The sequence below is a fragment of the Phaseolus vulgaris genome, chromosome 2, assembly GCF_000499845.2.
Source record: "Phaseolus vulgaris cultivar G19833 chromosome 2, P. vulgaris v2.0, whole genome shotgun sequence".
In the NCBI taxonomy this organism is placed as follows: Eukaryota; Viridiplantae; Streptophyta; class Magnoliopsida; order Fabales; family Fabaceae; genus Phaseolus; species Phaseolus vulgaris.
The window spans coordinates 27,666,153-27,685,310 of record NC_023758.2 but is presented as its reverse complement, the minus strand read 5'-3'; the positions used below and the strand labels follow the sequence as shown (position 1 = coordinate 27,685,310).

Here is a 19,158-nt window from a genome sequence, read left to right as displayed (position 1 = left end):
TTTTGATGATAAATATTATCATTTATAATCAAACATATATTACTGAAAAAAAGATCTGAATTAAAAAAATATAATAAATTATTTGAAAACCATTTTATTTAAGCCTAAATACGATGCATGTTATGTTACACAGATACATGTATCGTATTATTTACGTATTGGAACAACGTTAGCCGATTTATTGCCGCGAACGTGGCGATTAGCATGATTACAGCGAACTTTCCCGCCGCAAGGAAAAAGCGAATTAAAGAAAAAAAAAAAACAAAAAATGAAAGCAAAAAGATTAGTCCCTTTAATTAATTTTTTTTTTCTGGCTTTTCAATTTACTCATCAGATGCTTTATGATGGTAGAAACTGAGACAGAGACACAACCCAAACACAAAAACAAGAACATGGCACTATGTTAAGAGCTAATCCTTTTCCATTAGCACATGAAACCGTCTCTTGCAAAGTGCTCTCTTACTCATCACAATCAAACAAAAACCCAACTCAAAAAAATTTAATTTTTAAATGAAGTTTATTAATTGATGCTCAATAAAGTCAAACAACAGCAAAGAACCCAGCTTTTTTATTTCCACCATGCAATAAAGAATTGGAGTTACCAAGAATCAGTTATTCTTTCCCTTCTCATTCTTCTATTCAATTCTCTTCCTCTCTCACACCCCATCCTCTCTCTCTCTCTCTCTCTTTCTCTCGACTCCTTTGGTTTCTGCAATGGCCACCCTTGCAGACATTGGTGTCTCAGCTACCATCAACATTCTCTCAGCCTTTGCTTTCTTGCTGGCTTTTGCTCTGCTGAGAATCCAACCCGTCAATGATAGGGTCTACTTTCCAAAGTGGTATCTCAGTGGAGGGAGAAGTAGTCCTAGGAGTTCTGGGAATTTTGTGGGCAAGTTTGTGAACCTCAATTTCAGGACTTACCTTACCTTCCTGAATTGGATGCCTCAGGCTCTCAGAATGAGTGAGTCTGAGATTATCAGCCATGCTGGCCTTGACTCTGCTGCTTTCCTTAGAATCTACACTCTGGGGTACTCCTTTCTCCTTTTACACTCTTCATATCAACTTTCACTTTCCCTTTAAACATTTATCACATCTCTCTACTCTCTATGGTTCACTCCATTCTCGTGTTGTTTGTTTTCAGCAATCACTTGCTGCCTTCCGCTTAACTCATGATAAAATTACCATTTTTTTCTCATCCATCGTAAAAGATTTTATTATTAAGCATATTCTGATTTTTTTTTTAATTTAATGTACTAAATTCTGTGGATTCTGTGATTGATGTGATGGATTGTTGTGCGGCGACCATCCTGCAGAATTGATCCTTTTTTTATCATTTTAATGCAAAAGGTTTAAACTTTAGTCACACTGAGTCATTGACTACTTTTTTTTTACATTTAATTTTATCATTGGGAAAAAAAGACAGAACTGACATGCTGTTGTGTTTTTTATTGAATTGTGATTTTGTTTGCTGTAATTGTTGTTATGCATTTGTTGTTGTGCGGCAACTATGTTTTGAAAATTGTTCTACTTCTCAAAATGCTAAGTATTTGGTTGTTGCTTGTATTTGTATTTCCATGCGTTTGATTATCAAATAGATTCTAGAGTATTGCCGTGTGGTTTTGAACTTTCTTTTTGGTTTTGCCAGCTTTTGTTAAATCTCTTCCGTGGAAGCTTCACCTTATGGGGTGTAGTCCAATTTTCTACGTTTTCCACTTTTCATTGTGCTCCTCCCTCTGTTTATGTTTTCTGTCAACTTTTATGTGTTGCATGTGAGGGATGCACCTTTTTTCTGTCTATCGAATTTATTAATGTAATCTTTTGATGGGAGGCATGAGTTTGAGATAGTGAAAAGAGAGATAAGACTCTCCTTTTCAACTTCTTGTTAATGTTGAAATTACTGTGCTGGATTACTACTAATCGGACTAATTTTTATCTCTTTCTTTTCAGCTTAAAGATTTTTGTTCCAATCACAGTTGTGGCACTCCTCATTCTTATACCAGTCAACGTATCAAGTGGGACATTATTTTTCCTAAAAAGGGAATTGGTAGTGAGTGATATTGATAAACTCTCAATATCAAATGTTCCTCCTGAATCTATAAGGTATTTTTTCCTTAAACTCCCCCAAAAATTTAAACAAATAATTCAGAACGTTCTTTATGAAGGAATGGTTCGCTTGAGGTCCAAGTTTTTGTGTTTTCTTCTCTTGACTTTAACTACTCGCATCACTCATGCATTAAAGTTTTATTAGGAAAAAATATAATTGAAGCATGTATTATATTGTCTCATCAAAGAGTTCACTTTTTTAATCATGTACTAAATCGTATTCAATCCCTGATATCTAATATCCACCATTTAAATATTTTCTCTTCATCTCCCTGTCTCTCTTGTTTTGGTTAAATCTTGTATTGTTTAGTTTTATGTGTATTGCAAGCTACATTACATTTTCATGATAGTATTTTTGTGTTATCAAATAGCTAACAGCTGGAATTATAAATTTCAGATTTTTTGTTCACATAGCATTGGAATACATGTTCACATTATGGATTTGTTTTCTGCTGTACAAAGAATATGATAATATCGCATCAATGAGATTGCACTTCATTGCATCACAACGCAGGCGTGTGGAGCAATTCACAGTAAGTTAAAAATCTTAATTCATTTTTAATAGGTAGAATAAAATTTAGATTGTTTCGTATTGCTAGAAAGCATTTCTTGGAGCTCTTCAGTCCTCGCCATTTTTCAATTGCAGTGAAGCGTCTGTTCCTTTTTTTTTGTGTATTATGGTAAGGCTTGCATGGTTATTTTATCAGTTTACTTTTCACTAGTTAGCAAAGAAATCACTGGACATCCGAAGTATTGTCCGTTTTAGAGTTCAAAGCTCTTCTCATTAAAAGACGTTTTTGTAGATTAAGGGGGAAGGTGTATATAAACTACCTTGTTCTTGACTCCTAAGCGACGTGGGATTACTGGGTCAGTCGAAGTCTAGTGGGAACGAATTCCCCCTAGTTGAGGGCTAAAGGAATGAGGGTTCGTCTTCGGAACCTCGTTTTGTTCCCACAGACGGGACCAATGTTCCGACTTCAAGTCCGTTGAGATAACATCGTTAAAAGTCAATCACCGCATCTGAGGTATTGTTCGTTTTTGAGCTCATAGCTCTGTCACGGTCTTGTCCTTAAAAGGTGTTTCAGTGGGTTAAGGGAGAAAGATGTACATAAACCGTCTTTAGTCTCGACTCCTAAGCGATGTAGCTATTGGACGTACCAAAACAACTCTAGATGTGCTTCTTTGTACTTCTTCACAAGGAGCTAATTTTCAGTTTCTAGCTTTAAACCCATTCTTGGTACTTGAATAAAGTGGTTTGTACGGGATTGATGCAATGGCCTATATTGAACTCTTATAGCAAAGATGCTATGGTTTTAGAATAGAATGCTTTTCAGCTTGGATAGTCACTCCTATAAATGCTTTCCCCCTCTAACTTTCTTTAAGCATCTTTTCAAATCTTCACAGTTATTTACATTCTTGTTGCAGGTACTTGTCAGGAATATCCCTCGTATGCCTGATCACGCAGTATCAGATTCTGTGAATGGCTTCTTTCAAACAAACCACCCAGATCATTATATTGGACACCAGGTAATAATTTTTATTGCATTCTTGATTGGGAAAGTTTATTAAAGATAAACCGATCAGGGCATTTGTAAATGGTGTTAATGTTGATTTATTTTAACTCAGCAGAATATTTCCTTACATTAAATGATTCATATTGTTATGCATTAAATTTTATTCAGGCTGTCTACAATGCAAATAAATTTGCTAAATTATCGAAAAGAAGAGATAGACTCCAAAATTGGCTGGACTATTACCAGCTTAAGTTTGAAAGACATCCTGACAAAAGGTCCACCGTCAAGGTATTTCTTTTATCTGCACCAAGATATGTAATTGTGAGGAATGTAACTAATAATCTGTTTGGAACCTGAATCTGACATTGTTATTTTTCCCTTTAGACTGGATTTTTAGGCCTTTGGGGTGGGAAAGTTGATGCGATTGAGTACTACAAACATGCAATTAAGGAACTTGATAACCTGGTAAGTCGGGTGTTTTTCTCTTTTCTGTGGCATGTTACCTTCTGTATGGTAATCCTCTGTGTCCTTATGCTAATACACATGCTTCCATTATTGAAATCGAGGTACTGTAATATAGCTATACTGCATACCATGTGCAGATGACATCGGAACGCCAGAGAGTTATAAAAGATCCCAAAGCTATTTTGCCAGTTGCTTTTCTTTCATTCAATTCCCGTTGGGGAGCATCGGTTTGTGCACAAACCCAACAAAGCAAGAATCCAACACTCTGGCTAACTGATTGGGCTCCTGAGCCACGTGATGTATATTGGCGAAACTTAGCCATACCATTTGTTTCTTTAAGCATCCGGAAGCTTGTAATAACATTGTCTGTGTTTGCCTTGGTATTCTTCTACATGATTCCCATTGCTTTTGTGCAATCCCTTGCCAATTTGGAAGGTCTTGAAAAAGTTGCTCCCTTCCTCAGACCAGTTATAGAATTGTAAGTGAACTTAAATTTCTTTTTGGATATAAGTAGAGAAGGTAATTAATCTAGAAGTTGATATATATTGTTCTAGAATTTCATCATTAACTGTTTTAGCTTCTATGGTAGAATATATAATGCTCAATCTTTATTTGTTAAGTTTAGTTTTTTGAAACTAATCAGGGCCCCAGTAATAAATGATGTATATGTCTTCAAGGCATTGGAATTTACTATTTTACCTTAGTGCAAAGCAGATATTCGTTATCTTCTATTTCAGAAATTACTAAATAGGTTGATTTATCCTATTTGGTTTTGTTAATTCATCTATCTTTTCTATACACTATTTTCTTCATTTATTCTACTTTGATGAATTTTCAGTTGTAAAATTAGAACATGGTATACTGTATACATTACTGGCTCAAATGCCTTATGGTTAGCCTAACAGATTTTTTGGCTTTTGACAGGAACTTCATCAAGTCCTTTCTACAAGGTTTTCTTCCTGGTTTGGCTCTTAAAGTATTTTTGTACATTCTACCATCAGTTCTGATGATCATGTCAAAAATTGAGGGATATACTGCATTGTCAACTCTTGAGCGGAAGACAGCTGCAAAATATTATTACTTTATGCTGGTGAATGTTTTCTTGGGAAGCATAGTGACTGGAACTGCATTTCAACAACTGCATGCTTTCCTTCACCAGTCACCTACACAGTATGTCTTTAATTAAGCAGTTTTGTGTTAAAGCTATGTCTGACTGGAAATATATTATGTTTAGATATTCTCTAATGTTGCACACCAACTTTCCAGTTACATATATTTAATGCAATAAATGCCATAACCTTTTCGTAACATTATTGAATCTTACACTGTATCTGATAAATCTCTTTTACCTTTCTTTAATTATTTTTGGTGTTTTTTCTTCTGTTGCTAAAGAGTACTCGTACATATGCATTCATCTTGTGAATCTTATCATTGTCTATAGGATTCCTAGAACAATTGGAGTTTCCATTCCAATGAAGGCTACCTTCTTTATGACATACATAATGGTTGATGGATGGGCTGGAATTGCTAGTGAGATTCTCAGATTAAAGCCATTGGTTATATACCATCTCAAGAACATGTTCATAGTTAAAACAGAAAGAGATAAAGGAAAGGCCATGGACCCTGGGAGTGTGGACTTTCCAGAGACTATTCCAAGTCTTCAACTATACTTCCTTCTTGGAATTGTGTACGCTGTGGTCACACCGATCCTTCTTCCCTTCATACTAGTCTTCTTTGCCTTTGCATATTTGGTTTATCGTCATCAGGTCAGTGTCTCCGCTAGTGTCATCTTAAAACATGCCTCTTTTTGCTAATTTGACTTGCAGTAGCTTGAAGATTTCTTAGATTTTGGTCCTTTGGAATTGTCAGAAGTTGCCAAACCATAGCATAAGTAATAATTACATAAAAGCAATCGTTATTATGTCCATTAAAATAAGCGTGTTGCATGTAATCTGTATGAGGGTATATTGCTCATGAGCTTGTAACATTTTTGTGTGCCAACACAATGAAACAGGATGTGGTGTAGCCTAAATATAACTTTACATGATGTTTAATTATGCAGATAATCAATGTCTACAACCAACAGTATGAAAGTGCTGCTGCATTTTGGCCACTTGTTCACAGCCGCATCATTGCAAGCATGCTAATATCCCAGTTTCTTCTATTGGGATTGCTTAGCACCAAAAAGGCAGCTAAATCCACACCTTTGCTTGTTATATTACCAGTATTGACATTTGCATTCCACAAGTACTGCCAGAGACGTTTTGAGCCAGCATTTCGGAAGTACCCGATTGAGGTAAGATATGCACCATGCAATAAGCCAATATTCCAAATTACAAAACCTTTGGAACAGTGTAGTAGAATTCTCTACACTAAGCTTCCTTTTGTTCTTCTTTGAAGGTGGCTACATATTATGTGATTTCTCGTAGTTGATGGTTGTATGGAAAACTGATTTCTCTTAATCTATTCAGGAAGCAATGTCAAAGGATTTATTGGAGAAGAGCACAGAACCTGACTTGAACATAAAGGCTTATTTGGCTGATGCTTACTTGCATCCAATCTTCAGGTCATTTGAGGTTGAAGAGGAATTGATTGAAATCGAAGTAGATAAACAACAAACTGCTGCTCCTAGTTCTCCATCGACTGAGCCTAGTTCACCCTCCCCACCCCATCATCTGGATCAATCATTCCCATCTCATCATTTGCATATACCATCCCCACCCCATCATTTGCCTGAACTGTCAGCACTCCATCATTTGCCTGAACTGTCAGCACCCCATCATTTGCCTGAACTGCCACCACCCCATCATTTGCCTCAACTATCACCACCCCATCATCTGCCTCAACTGTCACCACCCCATCATCTGCCTCAACTATCACCACCCCATCATATCATTGAACCCGCACTACCACCTCAATATAATGAGTATCCACCAGGTTATTACTACCAATACCATCCTCCCTCCCCTCCCCATTATGTTTATCAGTACTAAGTTTAGCCTTGAACTCAACTCCTGCATACCAATCAACCAGTTTGCTTGAGACTTGCCGAAAATTTAGTATTTCCAGTGAACTTAGATCTGTTTTGGGTTTTTATCTATCCATTTCAAGTGTAAATGATTTTTCTCCTTACATGTAAATGGTTTGGTTTCATCCAAATGTGGGGTAGCAGGATTTTACTTTGAGCAAGCTCCTAGGAAGATGTGAATGTTTGTCAAAACAATTTATTCTGGTTAATAGGTTATTATTATCATTACCTAGAATTTTGCTTTTATGAAAGTTATTCAATTTATGTCATCTTTGGAGTCAATTTGGGTCGCTTTAGAAGTATTATAGTATGATGTGAAGAGAAAAAAAAAACATTCCACTAATAATGTTTTTAATAGAATGTTCTCCATGACATTCAAGTAAGTATCAATATAGAAATGAATCTTGTTTTTTTAGTTTTTAGTTTTTAGGTTCATACTCCGCGAATTTGATTGAATGAGAAGGGAGGGAATGAAGGTAGTAAGTAATGAAACATTTAATTTTTGCCAAGGAGCTGGTAAATATTTACCTTATTGGACCAAGAATTTTACAAATTTGCTTTCCCTTTTAGATAGATTAGTTTTTCAAATGTTTTGTTTTGATCAAATAATTTAAAATAATTTTTTTTTTATTTTGATAAAATATTTTAATTATTATTAGATTATTGCTTCAATACTGTAAACATTGAGAGAAAAAATGGTTGATATATATTGAAAAATAATCACATCAATCAATCAAAAATAACTTTGAAAATAATTACTTTAATCAATAAAAATAACTTTAATTATATATTATTTCATTTTCTTAATTTTTAATATTTTTAATATTTAATTTAATCTCTAAGTATGCATTGGTCATGTTTATTTATTTACATTTATGTCATTTAATTTATTTTTAATTACAGTGGTCATGTTTATTAATTTATAATTATTTCAATTAACGTATCCCTAATTACACATTGTCATCTTTATCAAATTTATAACTATGTCATTCAATTTATATCCGTTAGAGATTGGTTCTCATTGTTACTTTATACTTTTGTTTATTTATTTATTTGTGATATATCGACTCATGTATAATTTTTTGCTTTGATTCTTATTTTATTTTGTATTGTTTTAAACATAATCTTTTTGATAATCTGAAAAAATAACAAAGAAAGTAATAATAAAAATAAAGTTAAAGTAAATATTTTTGTATTTAGTGAACTTGGATAAAAGAAAATTATCCATATACTCTATTATTATTGTTATACTTTTGCATTTATTTGAATGGTGTGTATAAATTATTGGTTAAAATATTTTAATAATCATCATGTTACGTTATTCTTAGAAATGTCAAAGAGTATCTCATTTAAGAAAGAGACATAGATTTTGTTACAATGAGTTGAGAGTAAAATAATGTATGAATGTCAATGTTTGGGAAGTTATAAGGCTTTGGACTAGGATATTCATATACCAAACTTTGGACTATGATACTGGCACTAATGTTAGATAGTGAGTATATATTTTCTTGTAGGTTGAAGTATTCTTGAAAAAAATAATTATTACTGTATCAATATTTTTAATGAGAAATATTCAACTACTTAATCATTTCATGAGTAACTTTTGATGTTCACTTCAAAAGTAGAATATGGACGCATACGTTTCATACTGATATTGAGTTTTATGGTTGTAAGTCAAATCCCAAACCCATATTCAATATCGTTTGTTAATCTCATTAAGATTGACATTTAAGGCTTACAAATACCTCACTTTTATTCATGTTTTTTTTAAGTATTAACTTAAGAAGGACTTAGTTTTAATATTTTCATAAAATATTAAATATATAGATACTCTCTTTATTATAACGTAAAACTCTTATCATAGTATAAAACTAACATATTTTTGTAATATATTATAAATAATTATAAAGATATAAATTTATATATATATATATATATATAAGTTATCTTATAATTAATGTTATCTTCAATAAAATCTTATTATAAAAAAATATAATCCCAATTTCTATCTATACACTCATTTATATAATAGCTTGTGTGATATAAGTTTTTCTTGGTCTTTAATATTGTTACATGTCTTGAAAGAAAACGTCTTTAATATGCAATTATCATTGAGGGGAGTATTTTATCATTTGCTTTTTGTTTGGTAAAATAAAATTTCTCCGTGTATCCCTTCAACCTTAATTGCATATTAAGGTTGATTTAATTAACTTTCTAAATTTAAAATTCTTCCCTTCAAGTTTATTTCATGTTAACATTAATATTTTCTTAACAAATACACTTTACAATTACTAAACAAATCAAGAAAAATAAAACTAATAAAATCAAAGTTGTTGTATTAAGATATATATCAATATATATTTTTATTGAATTATAAAAAATAAGAATAAAAAAGTTTCTCTTTTGAAAATATATATTTTTATGAATAAGGAAATAAAACATTAGGAAGGGTTTGAGCTTTGTAAAACTCTTAAAATTTGAACAAAAATCTAAAAAAGCGTGATATAATGGAAAGTATAAAAAATCAGATTAATTTAAGTGATAATCAACATTGTAGATGCCATTAGTGGTAGTTTCACACATTTTATTGATTAAAGTTCCTAGGTAAGTATTTTGTTCAGAAATGGTATTAATAAAAATGAAGTTTGTTTGTAGTGGTGAAAGAATGCCAATGAAACTCAGTGTGGAGTAGTTCCCGCCGGAACCCCAGATTCGATCATTCTTTCTTATTTTTTACATTCATTGATTCCTTCTTTCATTCCATTGTTCCATTTTTTTATCATCATCTGCATGTTCCTTTGCTGCCATCTTCATACCACACTCCACTTCACTCAAACATAGCTGTCAATGGCTGCAAACGTAGACTGCGGCATGCAAATCGCTCACCCTCAATGGTTTTCACCAAAATCTGGCATTTACCATAGCAAGCATGCCCCTGTGGACCTTCCCAGCGACCCTTTTCTCGACGTTGTCTCCTTCATTTTTTCCCACCGCCATGATGGGGTTTCGGCCCTCGTTGATTTCTCCTCTGGGTGTTCCATTTCCTACTCAAAGTTGCTACCTTTAGTCAAATCCGTTGCCTCTGGTCTTCACAAAATGGGTGTTTCTCAAGGTGATGTGGTTCTGATTCTTCTTCCAAATTCCATTTACTATCCCATTGTGTTCTTGGGTGTTCTCTATCTAGGAGCTATTGTCACACCGTTGAACCCTCTTAGTAGTGTCTATGAAATACGCAGGCAGGTTGCTGAGTGTGGTGTGAGTGTGGCTTTTACCGTGCCTGAAAATTTCAAGAAACTAGAGCCATTGGGAATTTCTGTTATTGCCGTGCCAGAAAACGAGAAGGGTTTGAGATATGGTTGTTTTTCATGCTTTTGTGACTTGATTTCTTGTGACTTTGATTTGCCTCAGAGGCCTGTTATCAAGCAGGATGACGCTGCTGGCATATTGTATTCTTCAGGGACTACTGGGGTGAGCAAAGGGGTTGTTCTGTCACATAAAAATCTTATTGCTATGGTTGAGCTTTTTGTGAGGTTTGAAGCTTCTCAATATGAAGGCTCTTGCTTGAGGAATGTGTATCTGGCTGTTTTGCCAATGTTCCATGTGTATGGCTTGTCGCTATTTGCTCTGGGATTGTTGTCTTTGGGTTCTACTGTCGTTGTGATGAGAAAATTTGACATAGACGAGGTTGTCAGGGTGATCGATGAATATAAAGTCACACACTTTCCTGTTGTTCCGCCGATGTTGACCGCATTGATAATGAGGGCAAACGGTGTTAATGACAGTAAGTTGCAGAGTTTGATACAGGTCTCTAGTGGTGCAGCGCTTTTGAGCTCAGGAGTTGTTAATGAATTTCTCCGAACTTTCCCCAATGTTGATTTTATACAGGTAAAGAACCTCTGAACAAGATAGTCTTATTCAAACAATGCAAGTCATCTGCCAGCATTCATCTAATTGCTAGAGTCAATACCAAATATGTTGATTCCAATTCATTTCATATTGTTACGATAAATTGTGATAAATGAAATGAAACACTATAAATTCTTTAAAAAACTTGTGCAGTTTATTTTGAAACAGATACACTACACACAAGAAGCCATGTAAAATGTGAAGTTCCCCTTCTTTCTGCTTATGAGCTTTTAACTTTTGTGTAATAACAAATACTCTGATAGTGCTGTTAATATTCTCATCAAGTACATCTATACTTGGACTTTTGTTTGTTTATGGTAATGTTGTTTTGCTAGATTTTTAAGAATGTGCAGCCGTAAGAATGTTTCTTTTTAGGGTTATGGAATGACTGAGTCAACTGCCGTTGGAACACGTGGCTTCAATACTGAAAAGTTTCGAAATTATTCTTCAATAGGGTTATTGGCTCCAAACATGGAGGCAAAAGTGGTAGACTGGAATACTGGTGCATTTTTGCCTCCTGGCAGCAGTGGTGAGCTTTGGTTGAGAGGGTCTTCAGTTATGACGGGTAAAACTCTGTTTTCCTTAATTGAAATGAAATAGAAAAAATTCCGATTTTACCGTGTATAAAATATTTGACAAGGCTCTGAAGCTCCATTTAAGTTTATTGTTCTTCTAGTGAATGATATTATAAGCTTATCTGTTAGTGTTTGTAACAAATTAACAGTCTTGTAGTTAAGGGTCGAGATGCTGTTGGTCAACAAATTAACATGACTTGTCAAGTAGAACAATTATTAGGAAATAATTGAGTTAGAGCTGTAACTGAGATTGAGTGCTACATATGGTCTAATGAGAGGAATGGAAGTGATTGATATAGGAACTCCCCTAAGTTTTTCAGTAGGTGGCGTGGAGCAACTAAAAGACGATTTTTTCAAGCCAATTGATAATTTAGGTGATGTAGATAGTCATAAATATGTGCCTACCTTTATACAATTAGGTACAAAAGTATCTACTTTTGAAACAGGAATAGCTCTATATCATCATGGAGGAAAAATAAGTTCTATATTTATTGGTGTGTTTGGGAACAATTTATTACTCTGAAATAATTGCTTATTTTTCAATAAGATTTATTGAAAAATTATGAAAATAAGTGGTTATTTCTTCAAAATAACTTGGAACCAAACACACATTTTAAATCGCTTGTTTTAATGTTTACAATAAGAAGTTGCTGCCATTGTTGCTTTTTCAGTTAAAAATTGTCATGTCTTTGCCACTAAAATGTTACCTAAAGTTTTTTGTTTGTTTAGATTAGGTAAAAGTTCTTCTCTGGTAAAAATTGTCGTTGTGACTTCTTGTTTGTGATTTTCCAATGTTAGAGGTGTTTTCTTGTCTGTTCCTTTGTTGTTCCTAAATCTAATCAAGTCAAGCCTATCTGCTAATACCTTTTTCTTTGCCTATTTTATTGATATTTCAATTGAAATACGTTAATTTGAAATTTTCTCAGGGTACTTGAATAATGAAGAAGCTACAATGTCAACAATAGATAGAGATGGTTGGCTACATACTGGAGATGTTGTTTATTTTGATGATGATGGATACGTATACATAGCTGACCGATTGAAAGATATCATCAAATACAAGGGCTTTCAGGTATCTAATTTTAATTTAAACAGAAAGCAAAAAAAAAATCCTTAATAAATAACAGCCTTTTCTCTTGCTTCCATACAAATATGTAACTTTTCCCTTGAGACAGCTTAGTTGGTTCGATTGTAGGACAAGCAGATTTTGCGTCTGAATGTTCAAAACCCATCCCTGCCCCTTCCTGATGGGTTGGGATCTCCCTTGGACAATAAATAAATAAATACAATACATTCAGAAGTTGACAACAATGCACACTGTGTGGATATAGTGCACCTTTGGTTCAGAGGAACACATGAAATGCTTATTGGGTTTCTTAAATATAATATAGATCAGCTTAGAATGACATAAAGTATGTAGTAAAAAAATAAAAATATTGACTGGGAAATTGTTGGATTTTGATATATATTCTCAGAAGAAACTGCAAACCTTGTTGTATAGTTGAGATGCCAGTTTTAGAAACTTTACTTTTTGGGCGGTAGCATTGTATTTTCCCCAAACAATTGTCTATATTGCACAATTTTCAATCATAGGGAGGATTTTTTTTTAATTTCTAAATTACAATTTTTGTGTTGTTTGTTTATATTCTTACATGTGGCTTATGATCTGTTACAGATTGCTCCTGCTGATTTAGAAGCTGTGTTAATTTTGCATCCTGAAATAGTTGATGTTGCTGTTATAGGGTAAGTATGAACTCCATGAAACACACACTGGATATAGCAAAAGGTCTAAAATGATAATTAAGACTTATATATGTACATATTCTTGTATATTCATCTTATAATAATGAGCCTAAACATGTTTTTTTTTTAAATATTTTGTATTACATTTAAACTAATATTTCTGAATATTTTAGATAAAAGTATATTTTTTTTAATACTAGTGTCCAACTGTTCATTTTGACTCTAGTGTGTGAAGTCTGAAATAGAATTGCCAGCATGAAAAATATTTTTTAAATAGATACCAAATGATGAATGTCAGACAGATGTTGCATAAGCTTCTGGAAGGAGAAACATGTCTGACATTCCAGCACCTTAAGCAAGAGAAGTATCCTTGTTTCATAGCTCACTTCTTCCCCCTGCATGTGTTTTTTAAAAGATCAAAATATCTTCGTATGCTACTGCATGTACATATTAGTCATCATACTCTAAATGTTCTTCTCTGGCCCTTAAAATATACCCTGAAGTATTGCATCATTTTCCACTTCAGTGCTATGGATGAAGAAACTGGTGAGATGCCAGTGGCATTTGTAGTAAAGAAGGTTGGAAGTGTGCTGTCTCCAAAGCATGTTATGGATTATGTTGCTGAGCAGGTTCGTCTTGATAAGGCAGACTTTTAAGTGCTATCTATGATATTTCAGTTCACATTTTCTCTTGAATCAATACAATAGTGTCTATAGGAATGTTTCACATTTATGATCATGGTCAAGGTGTTACATCAGCTAGCCACTATTTTTAGAGTTTAATGGTCATGCACTGATAATGTAAAATGGTTTTACATTGTCAAAAATTTTAAGATTGTAATCGTAAGGATCACCAAACTTACCATACATTTGGGTTTGTGATTTGACGACAATATAAAATAACAGCCTAGTTTCTACTATTTGAATTATGTTATGCTATGTTACTGTTGGCTACTAAGACTTTGTCCCATTTGTAACTGTTTTGTGGCAGGTTGCTCCATATAAGAAGATTAGGAAAGTGTTCTTCACCAACCACATACCAAGGTCTGCAACCGGGAAGATCCTAAGAAAGCAACTGCGGAATTGCTTGACTTCTAAACTATAATGCATTTGCTCAAGACTCGCGTCAATTGTTACACTGAAAATTACCGAGGAAAATTTTGGATAGTGGATAATCTGAACATATAATTTGTTGAGTGAATGTAATTCATACTTGTCTAACCATTCATGAGAGCTAGTAAAGTATTGAAGAACATTATGTCATGATATCACATCAAAAATTTCAACCATGCATATCTCCTAATAAAATATACTTGCGTACTGATTTTTTTTTCTCTTACCAGTAATTGGTATATTCTATGTTCAACCTATAGTCAGACTCATGAAAGAAGAATGGAATGATTACATTGCTTTTGAAAAAAAAGGGTCCTAACATCACGTGACATATGAGATAGGATGAGATTAACTCAGTCTTTTATAATGAAAGGAAAATATCTGGATCTGTTGTTGATCCCATGAATATTTTCATGCGTTGAAAATTAGTTGGGAGTAATTTATTGTGTTAAAACTCAGAATATTAATTTAACATCATATGCAAATTGTTTCGAGACGTCCAATTCTAAAACCGACGTGTGGAATTTGCACTCTGTATTTTGTCTTTTTCTGTATTCGATCACCACTTATAAGATAACGATTCCTCCGCAGTTTGCACAATCAATTCGAGGTATTGTGTTCAATTTATGGTTGTTAGCAAATGGGTACCCCAGAAAGTTGCAAAAGTGAAGAACTTTGCACAGAGCTACTCCAATCCCAAACAGGGGGCACTTCCACTTCCACTGAGTCCGTCACCCAAACTTTGCGTCTTCGAGTGTTTGGGGTGCTACATTGGGTTGTTTCCCTTGGCCTCATTCTGGCTATTGATTTTCTCTTGAAGAAAGCCTTTGCAGCAGCTTCAATCGAGTTCCCTAGCGCCTTGTTTGGGATGTTCTGTATTTTCTCTGTTCTGATCATTCTTGATTATGCGGTGCCCTCTGCTGCTGTGGCCTTCGAGAAGTTCTTTGAACCGGGAATTATTTTCATTCATAGATGGCTCCCTCTGTTCTATGTTCCCTATTTGGTTGTGCTTCCCCTTTCTCTTAAAGATATTCCCGCTTCTTCGGCAATCAAAATATGCCTTATTGTAGGTATAGATTACTGGACAAGCTCTTATTCGAATGATCATGATGGTGAACAATGATGATGATGTTTCAAGCATTCTTGTAACGATGACGGTGTCTGTGTGTATGTGTAATTAAGATCTTATTTGGATAAATTTCTCATAAGTACCGAGGATAGATGGAAAATAAGTTAATTGCAGAAGTTGATTCTGAACACAATTCACTTTGTCTTCTTAATGTTTTCACCTATAATTTTTTACGGAGAAGTTTATGTAAATAGAGTCTAAATGTTACAATTTCATTATGAGAGTTGAGACTTGTTGAACTTTTGCAGTTGGAGGATGGCTAGCTACACTTTGTGTAACTGGTTTGACAGCTATAGGTGTGAGGAAAGCTGTGAAGACAGAATTGATCGATGCTGAGCCTATGGAGAGGCCATCTCCATTTTCTTCCATTGAAGTGTGGGCATGGACTGGGGTTCTCCTTATATCCTTTGCTGCTTCATTGGTTTTTCCAACAGCATTGGGGACAAGAGCCAGAACATATCTTCCATTCTTGCTTGCGTCTACAGTTTTAGGCTACATGATTGGTTCAGGGTAAAGGTTCATTTTCATTACTGCATATACATTGAACTCTTTACATGGCTGGTTCTGGGGGCAGTTACTTTTTCTTTCTTTGTTTATGATTTAGATGGAGAAAAAATGTGATACTGTCATGGAACATTGTATTTGGATTTTATTAGAACTAACTGTAGCTATGCCTTTTCTTATCCCCTCCCTTTGTTTTCAGATTGCCATCAGGCTTGAAGAAGGTCTTCCACCCAATAATTTTTTGTGCAGCATCTGCAGAGCTAGCAGCAATTGCATTGGGGTTTCTTTCTAAGTCAGGGCTTGATGCTGTTTTAGGTGCAAATTTAGTTAAAGTTAATATTCAACTCTATATTGTATAAGGGCCTATTTGTTTTGGATACAAATTTCTGCAAAAGTTAAATTTGAGTTTTATGATGCAAGATTTCTCGAAGAAAAAGTCTTCTTTTTGCTCAAACATAGTTTGGAGCATTTGCACTGGTAAACCAAATGAGCACTAAGTTGTTCTTTGATGGCCTACTTTAACTAGGAAATAGAAATTTCTATTTTGACTACAGACATCTTATGAGTTACTGTAAGCATTTAAAGCCTTTTCCCACTCCCCATGTTAAGTTCAAATGTGATTAATCATTAATTAAATTTTAGTATGACAATGAGTTATAAGAAAATAACTGACAGTTACTCTTGAGCTAAGATCACACTATTTGATTTGATTTATGGTCTCGTAACAACATTAATGTAGAAGTGTAGCACTAAGTCTAGGGCTAATTTATCTATAGACACTAACATCTATGACTTAGCTTTGATATAATTTTGCTGATTCTTCTTTTGACACTCACAGGATATTACCTTACAAACTCATCATCCAATCCTGGTGCCGGTGACATTCTAATGGGATTTTTGGGATCTGTTATTCTCTCATTTGCCTTCTCTATGTTCAAACAAAGAAAGGTAACCATCTAGATTTCTAATGATCACTACTGCTTGGATGGTGTGAAAGTGAAGGACTAGAAAATGATAAAAAGAAATGAATTGAAAGGTAGTAAAAAATAAGATAATAATAGAAAAAACAAAAAATAATAAAAGAAAAAGTTATAATCGATAGTGGTGTCCCATAATTAATTATGGGTGTCCTGTATTCGATTATGTATACAAAAAACACTTCAGAACACCTATTATTTTAGCAATATAGTCAATTATGTGTATAGCATAATCAATTGTGTTGCATGCTCGTCCACTTTTACTGTTCTTTTTTGTTATTTCTTTAATCTGTTTCTTTTTTTCCTCTTGCCAAATTAGAAAACACCTTTATAAGGAGAACAGGATAGTTATTTGCAAATGACTTTATAGAGTTTGATCTTACTTGAATTGAACAAATATATATTCAGATAAGCTCATGTAGCCAAAGTCTTCATTGTCTTCTCCATCCATATAATTAACAATGGCTAAAATCCATTAAAGCATTGACTAATGATTTATCTACTGTGTTCAGCTTGTAAAGAGGCATGCAGCTGAGATTTTCACCTCTGTCATAATCTCTACCATATTCTCATTGTATTCAACTGCCCTTGTTGGACGTCTAGTTGCTTTAGAACCATCCCTAACTGTATCCATTCTACCCAGATGTATAACAGTGGCGTTGGCTCTCAGCATTGTGTCTCTTTTTGAAGGTAAAACATCATGTTATGCATGGTCACTTGTCACAATCATTATGTATACAGTGAATCTAAATTGGATTTAATTCAATAAATGTAAAAAGGTTACGAAATCCTAGTTTGTTACCATGCCTCCTCTTGAAGCAGAAGCGATTTCATCTTCGAAATTTTGCCATGTCTGCAGGTGCCAATGCATCAATCACAGCAGCTGCAGTTGTAGTGACTGGTTTAGTTGGTGCAAATTTTGCGCAATCAACACTTGATAAACTCCGTCTTCGTGACCCAATTGCTCGTGGCATAGCAACCGCGTCAAGGTATATTTTGTAATTCATAGATACTTCATTTGACTAAGAAACCATGATGTCTGCAGAGTGCAGACCAATCTTCAATTACCATCATAAGCAATAGTCTTTAAACAGTGCTTTTGAATGTGCACTGTGCCTAATTTAGCTTAGTAGTAGTTTGGACATGGAAAAATCTGATTACTTTAGAAAAAAGCCATTAAGGTAGATTAAACTATTTTCTTCTTGAAGCATATATGCTTATATATTTCTTGCTCTTGGATCAATATATGCAGTTCTCATGGGCTTGGAACAGCAGCTTTATCTGCCAAGGAACCTGAGGCTCTTCCATTTTGTGCCATTGCTTATGCTCTGAATGGTATATTTGGATCTATACTTTGCTCAATTCCAGCAGTCAGACAAAGTTTGCTTGCAGTAATCGGCTGAAATTGTGGACACCTCTGTCATAATCTCTACCATATTAAGTCCCAGCTGCGATTTCAGGACATTCCTTGAAATGCCATACCTTCCATTGCATACCTTATTGCTACACACGAAGAGTGAGAACATAAGCACCATTTCTTGTAATATTATATTGGAAGCCATACTAAGTTCTTTAAGTTTTGTAAAAAAATATGTTTGGAAGAAGAGATGTATTATGCAGAGAAGTTTATTAAACTTTTGATCATAAAATCTAGGCTAAAATGGTCTTAATCTTAAAATCAAATTCATAACATCCTTAAGTTTAAATGAAAAGAAATAGTATCCTTATCCTCCTCTGAACACCATTTTAAAATTTTGAAACATGACAAAAGTCTTTAAATCGTCTCGAGGAAGTTGCTAATCTCATTTTTTCTTGACAATTTTTTCCTCCACCTCCATATTAATTATGAAAATTCAGTTTAAACCTTTTTAAAAAATTTAAATAAAGCATAACTTTATATTTTTAAATAACTTCAATTGTACTTTCATACCTCCCTTCCAGTCGCATCACTTTTATTCTTTTCCTGCCACAACGTTTGAGAGAATATTCGTTGTATTTGATGTTTTTCAATGTAAAGATAAATTATTTTTGAGTTGTGTATTCCATTTTTCAAACTAACTACTTTACAATTTTTAGTTTTGTGACTTCTAAAAAATGAAGAA

The 19,158-nt window shown here is 33.9% G+C and overlaps 3 protein-coding genes across 3 annotated transcripts; all 3 read left to right on the top strand.

Annotated features, from left to right (window-relative positions):
• The first annotated feature begins 433 nt into the window (after positions 1–433).
• Positions 434–7,379, top strand: LOC137811192 (CSC1-like protein At1g32090). The gene is made up of 11 exons (XM_068612830.1): positions 434–1,028; positions 1,948–2,100; positions 2,501–2,636; positions 3,529–3,630; positions 3,786–3,905; positions 4,002–4,082; positions 4,220–4,560; positions 5,007–5,252; positions 5,524–5,848; positions 6,145–6,378; positions 6,554–7,379. The coding sequence occupies exons 1-11, from the start codon at positions 715–717 to the stop codon at positions 7,073–7,075; spliced, it is 2,574 nt and encodes an 857-aa protein (XP_068468931.1). The 5' UTR covers positions 434–714; the 3' UTR covers positions 7,076–7,379.
• Positions 7,380–9,750: 2,371 nt separating this feature from the next.
• On the top strand, positions 9,751–14,657 carry LOC137811190 (4-coumarate--CoA ligase-like 6). Its single transcript, XM_068612828.1, has 6 exons — positions 9,751–10,995; positions 11,392–11,581; positions 12,518–12,663; positions 13,267–13,334; positions 13,861–13,963; positions 14,325–14,657. The coding sequence occupies exons 1-6, from the start codon at positions 9,958–9,960 to the stop codon at positions 14,436–14,438; spliced, it is 1,659 nt and encodes a 552-aa protein (XP_068468929.1). The 5' UTR covers positions 9,751–9,957; the 3' UTR covers positions 14,439–14,657.
• A 60-nt stretch (positions 14,658–14,717) lies between these two features.
• LOC137811191 (plastidal glycolate/glycerate translocator 1, chloroplastic) lies at positions 14,718–18,690 on the top strand. The gene is made up of 7 exons (XM_068612829.1): positions 14,718–15,516; positions 15,824–16,085; positions 16,279–16,394; positions 16,918–17,027; positions 17,569–17,746; positions 17,916–18,045; positions 18,309–18,690. Exons 1-7 carry the CDS (start codon positions 15,087–15,089, stop codon positions 18,457–18,459), a joined length of 1,377 nt encoding a protein of 458 aa, XP_068468930.1. The 5' UTR covers positions 14,718–15,086; the 3' UTR covers positions 18,460–18,690.
• The last annotated feature ends 468 nt before the right edge of the window (positions 18,691–19,158 follow it).

Excerpts from the sequence above, each read along its gene's own strand:
- LOC137811192 (XM_068612830.1), top strand. The coding sequence starts at position 715 with ATGGCCACCCTTGCAGACATTGGTGTCTCAGCTACCATCAACATTCTC. Across the intron at positions 4,083-4,219 it reads TTAAGGAACTTGATAACCTG|ATGACATCGGAACGCCAGAG; the intron begins GTAAGTCGGGTG and ends TACCATGTGCAG. Across the intron at positions 5,849-6,144 it reads ATTTGGTTTATCGTCATCAG|ATAATCAATGTCTACAACCA; the intron begins GTCAGTGTCTCC and ends TTAATTATGCAG.
- LOC137811190 (XM_068612828.1), top strand. The coding sequence starts at position 9,958 with ATGGCTGCAAACGTAGACTGCGGCATGCAAATCGCTCACCCTCAATGG. Across the intron at positions 10,996-11,391 it reads CCAATGTTGATTTTATACAG|GGTTATGGAATGACTGAGTC; the intron begins GTAAAGAACCTC and ends GTTTCTTTTTAG. Across the intron at positions 13,964-14,324 it reads TGGATTATGTTGCTGAGCAG|GTTGCTCCATATAAGAAGAT; the intron begins GTTCGTCTTGAT and ends GTTTTGTGGCAG.
- LOC137811191 (XM_068612829.1), top strand. The coding sequence starts at position 15,087 with ATGGGTACCCCAGAAAGTTGCAAAAGTGAAGAACTTTGCACAGAGCTA. Across the intron at positions 16,395-16,917 it reads AGGGCTTGATGCTGTTTTAG|GATATTACCTTACAAACTCA; the intron begins GTGCAAATTTAG and ends TGACACTCACAG. Across the intron at positions 17,028-17,568 it reads CTATGTTCAAACAAAGAAAG|CTTGTAAAGAGGCATGCAGC; the intron begins GTAACCATCTAG and ends TACTGTGTTCAG.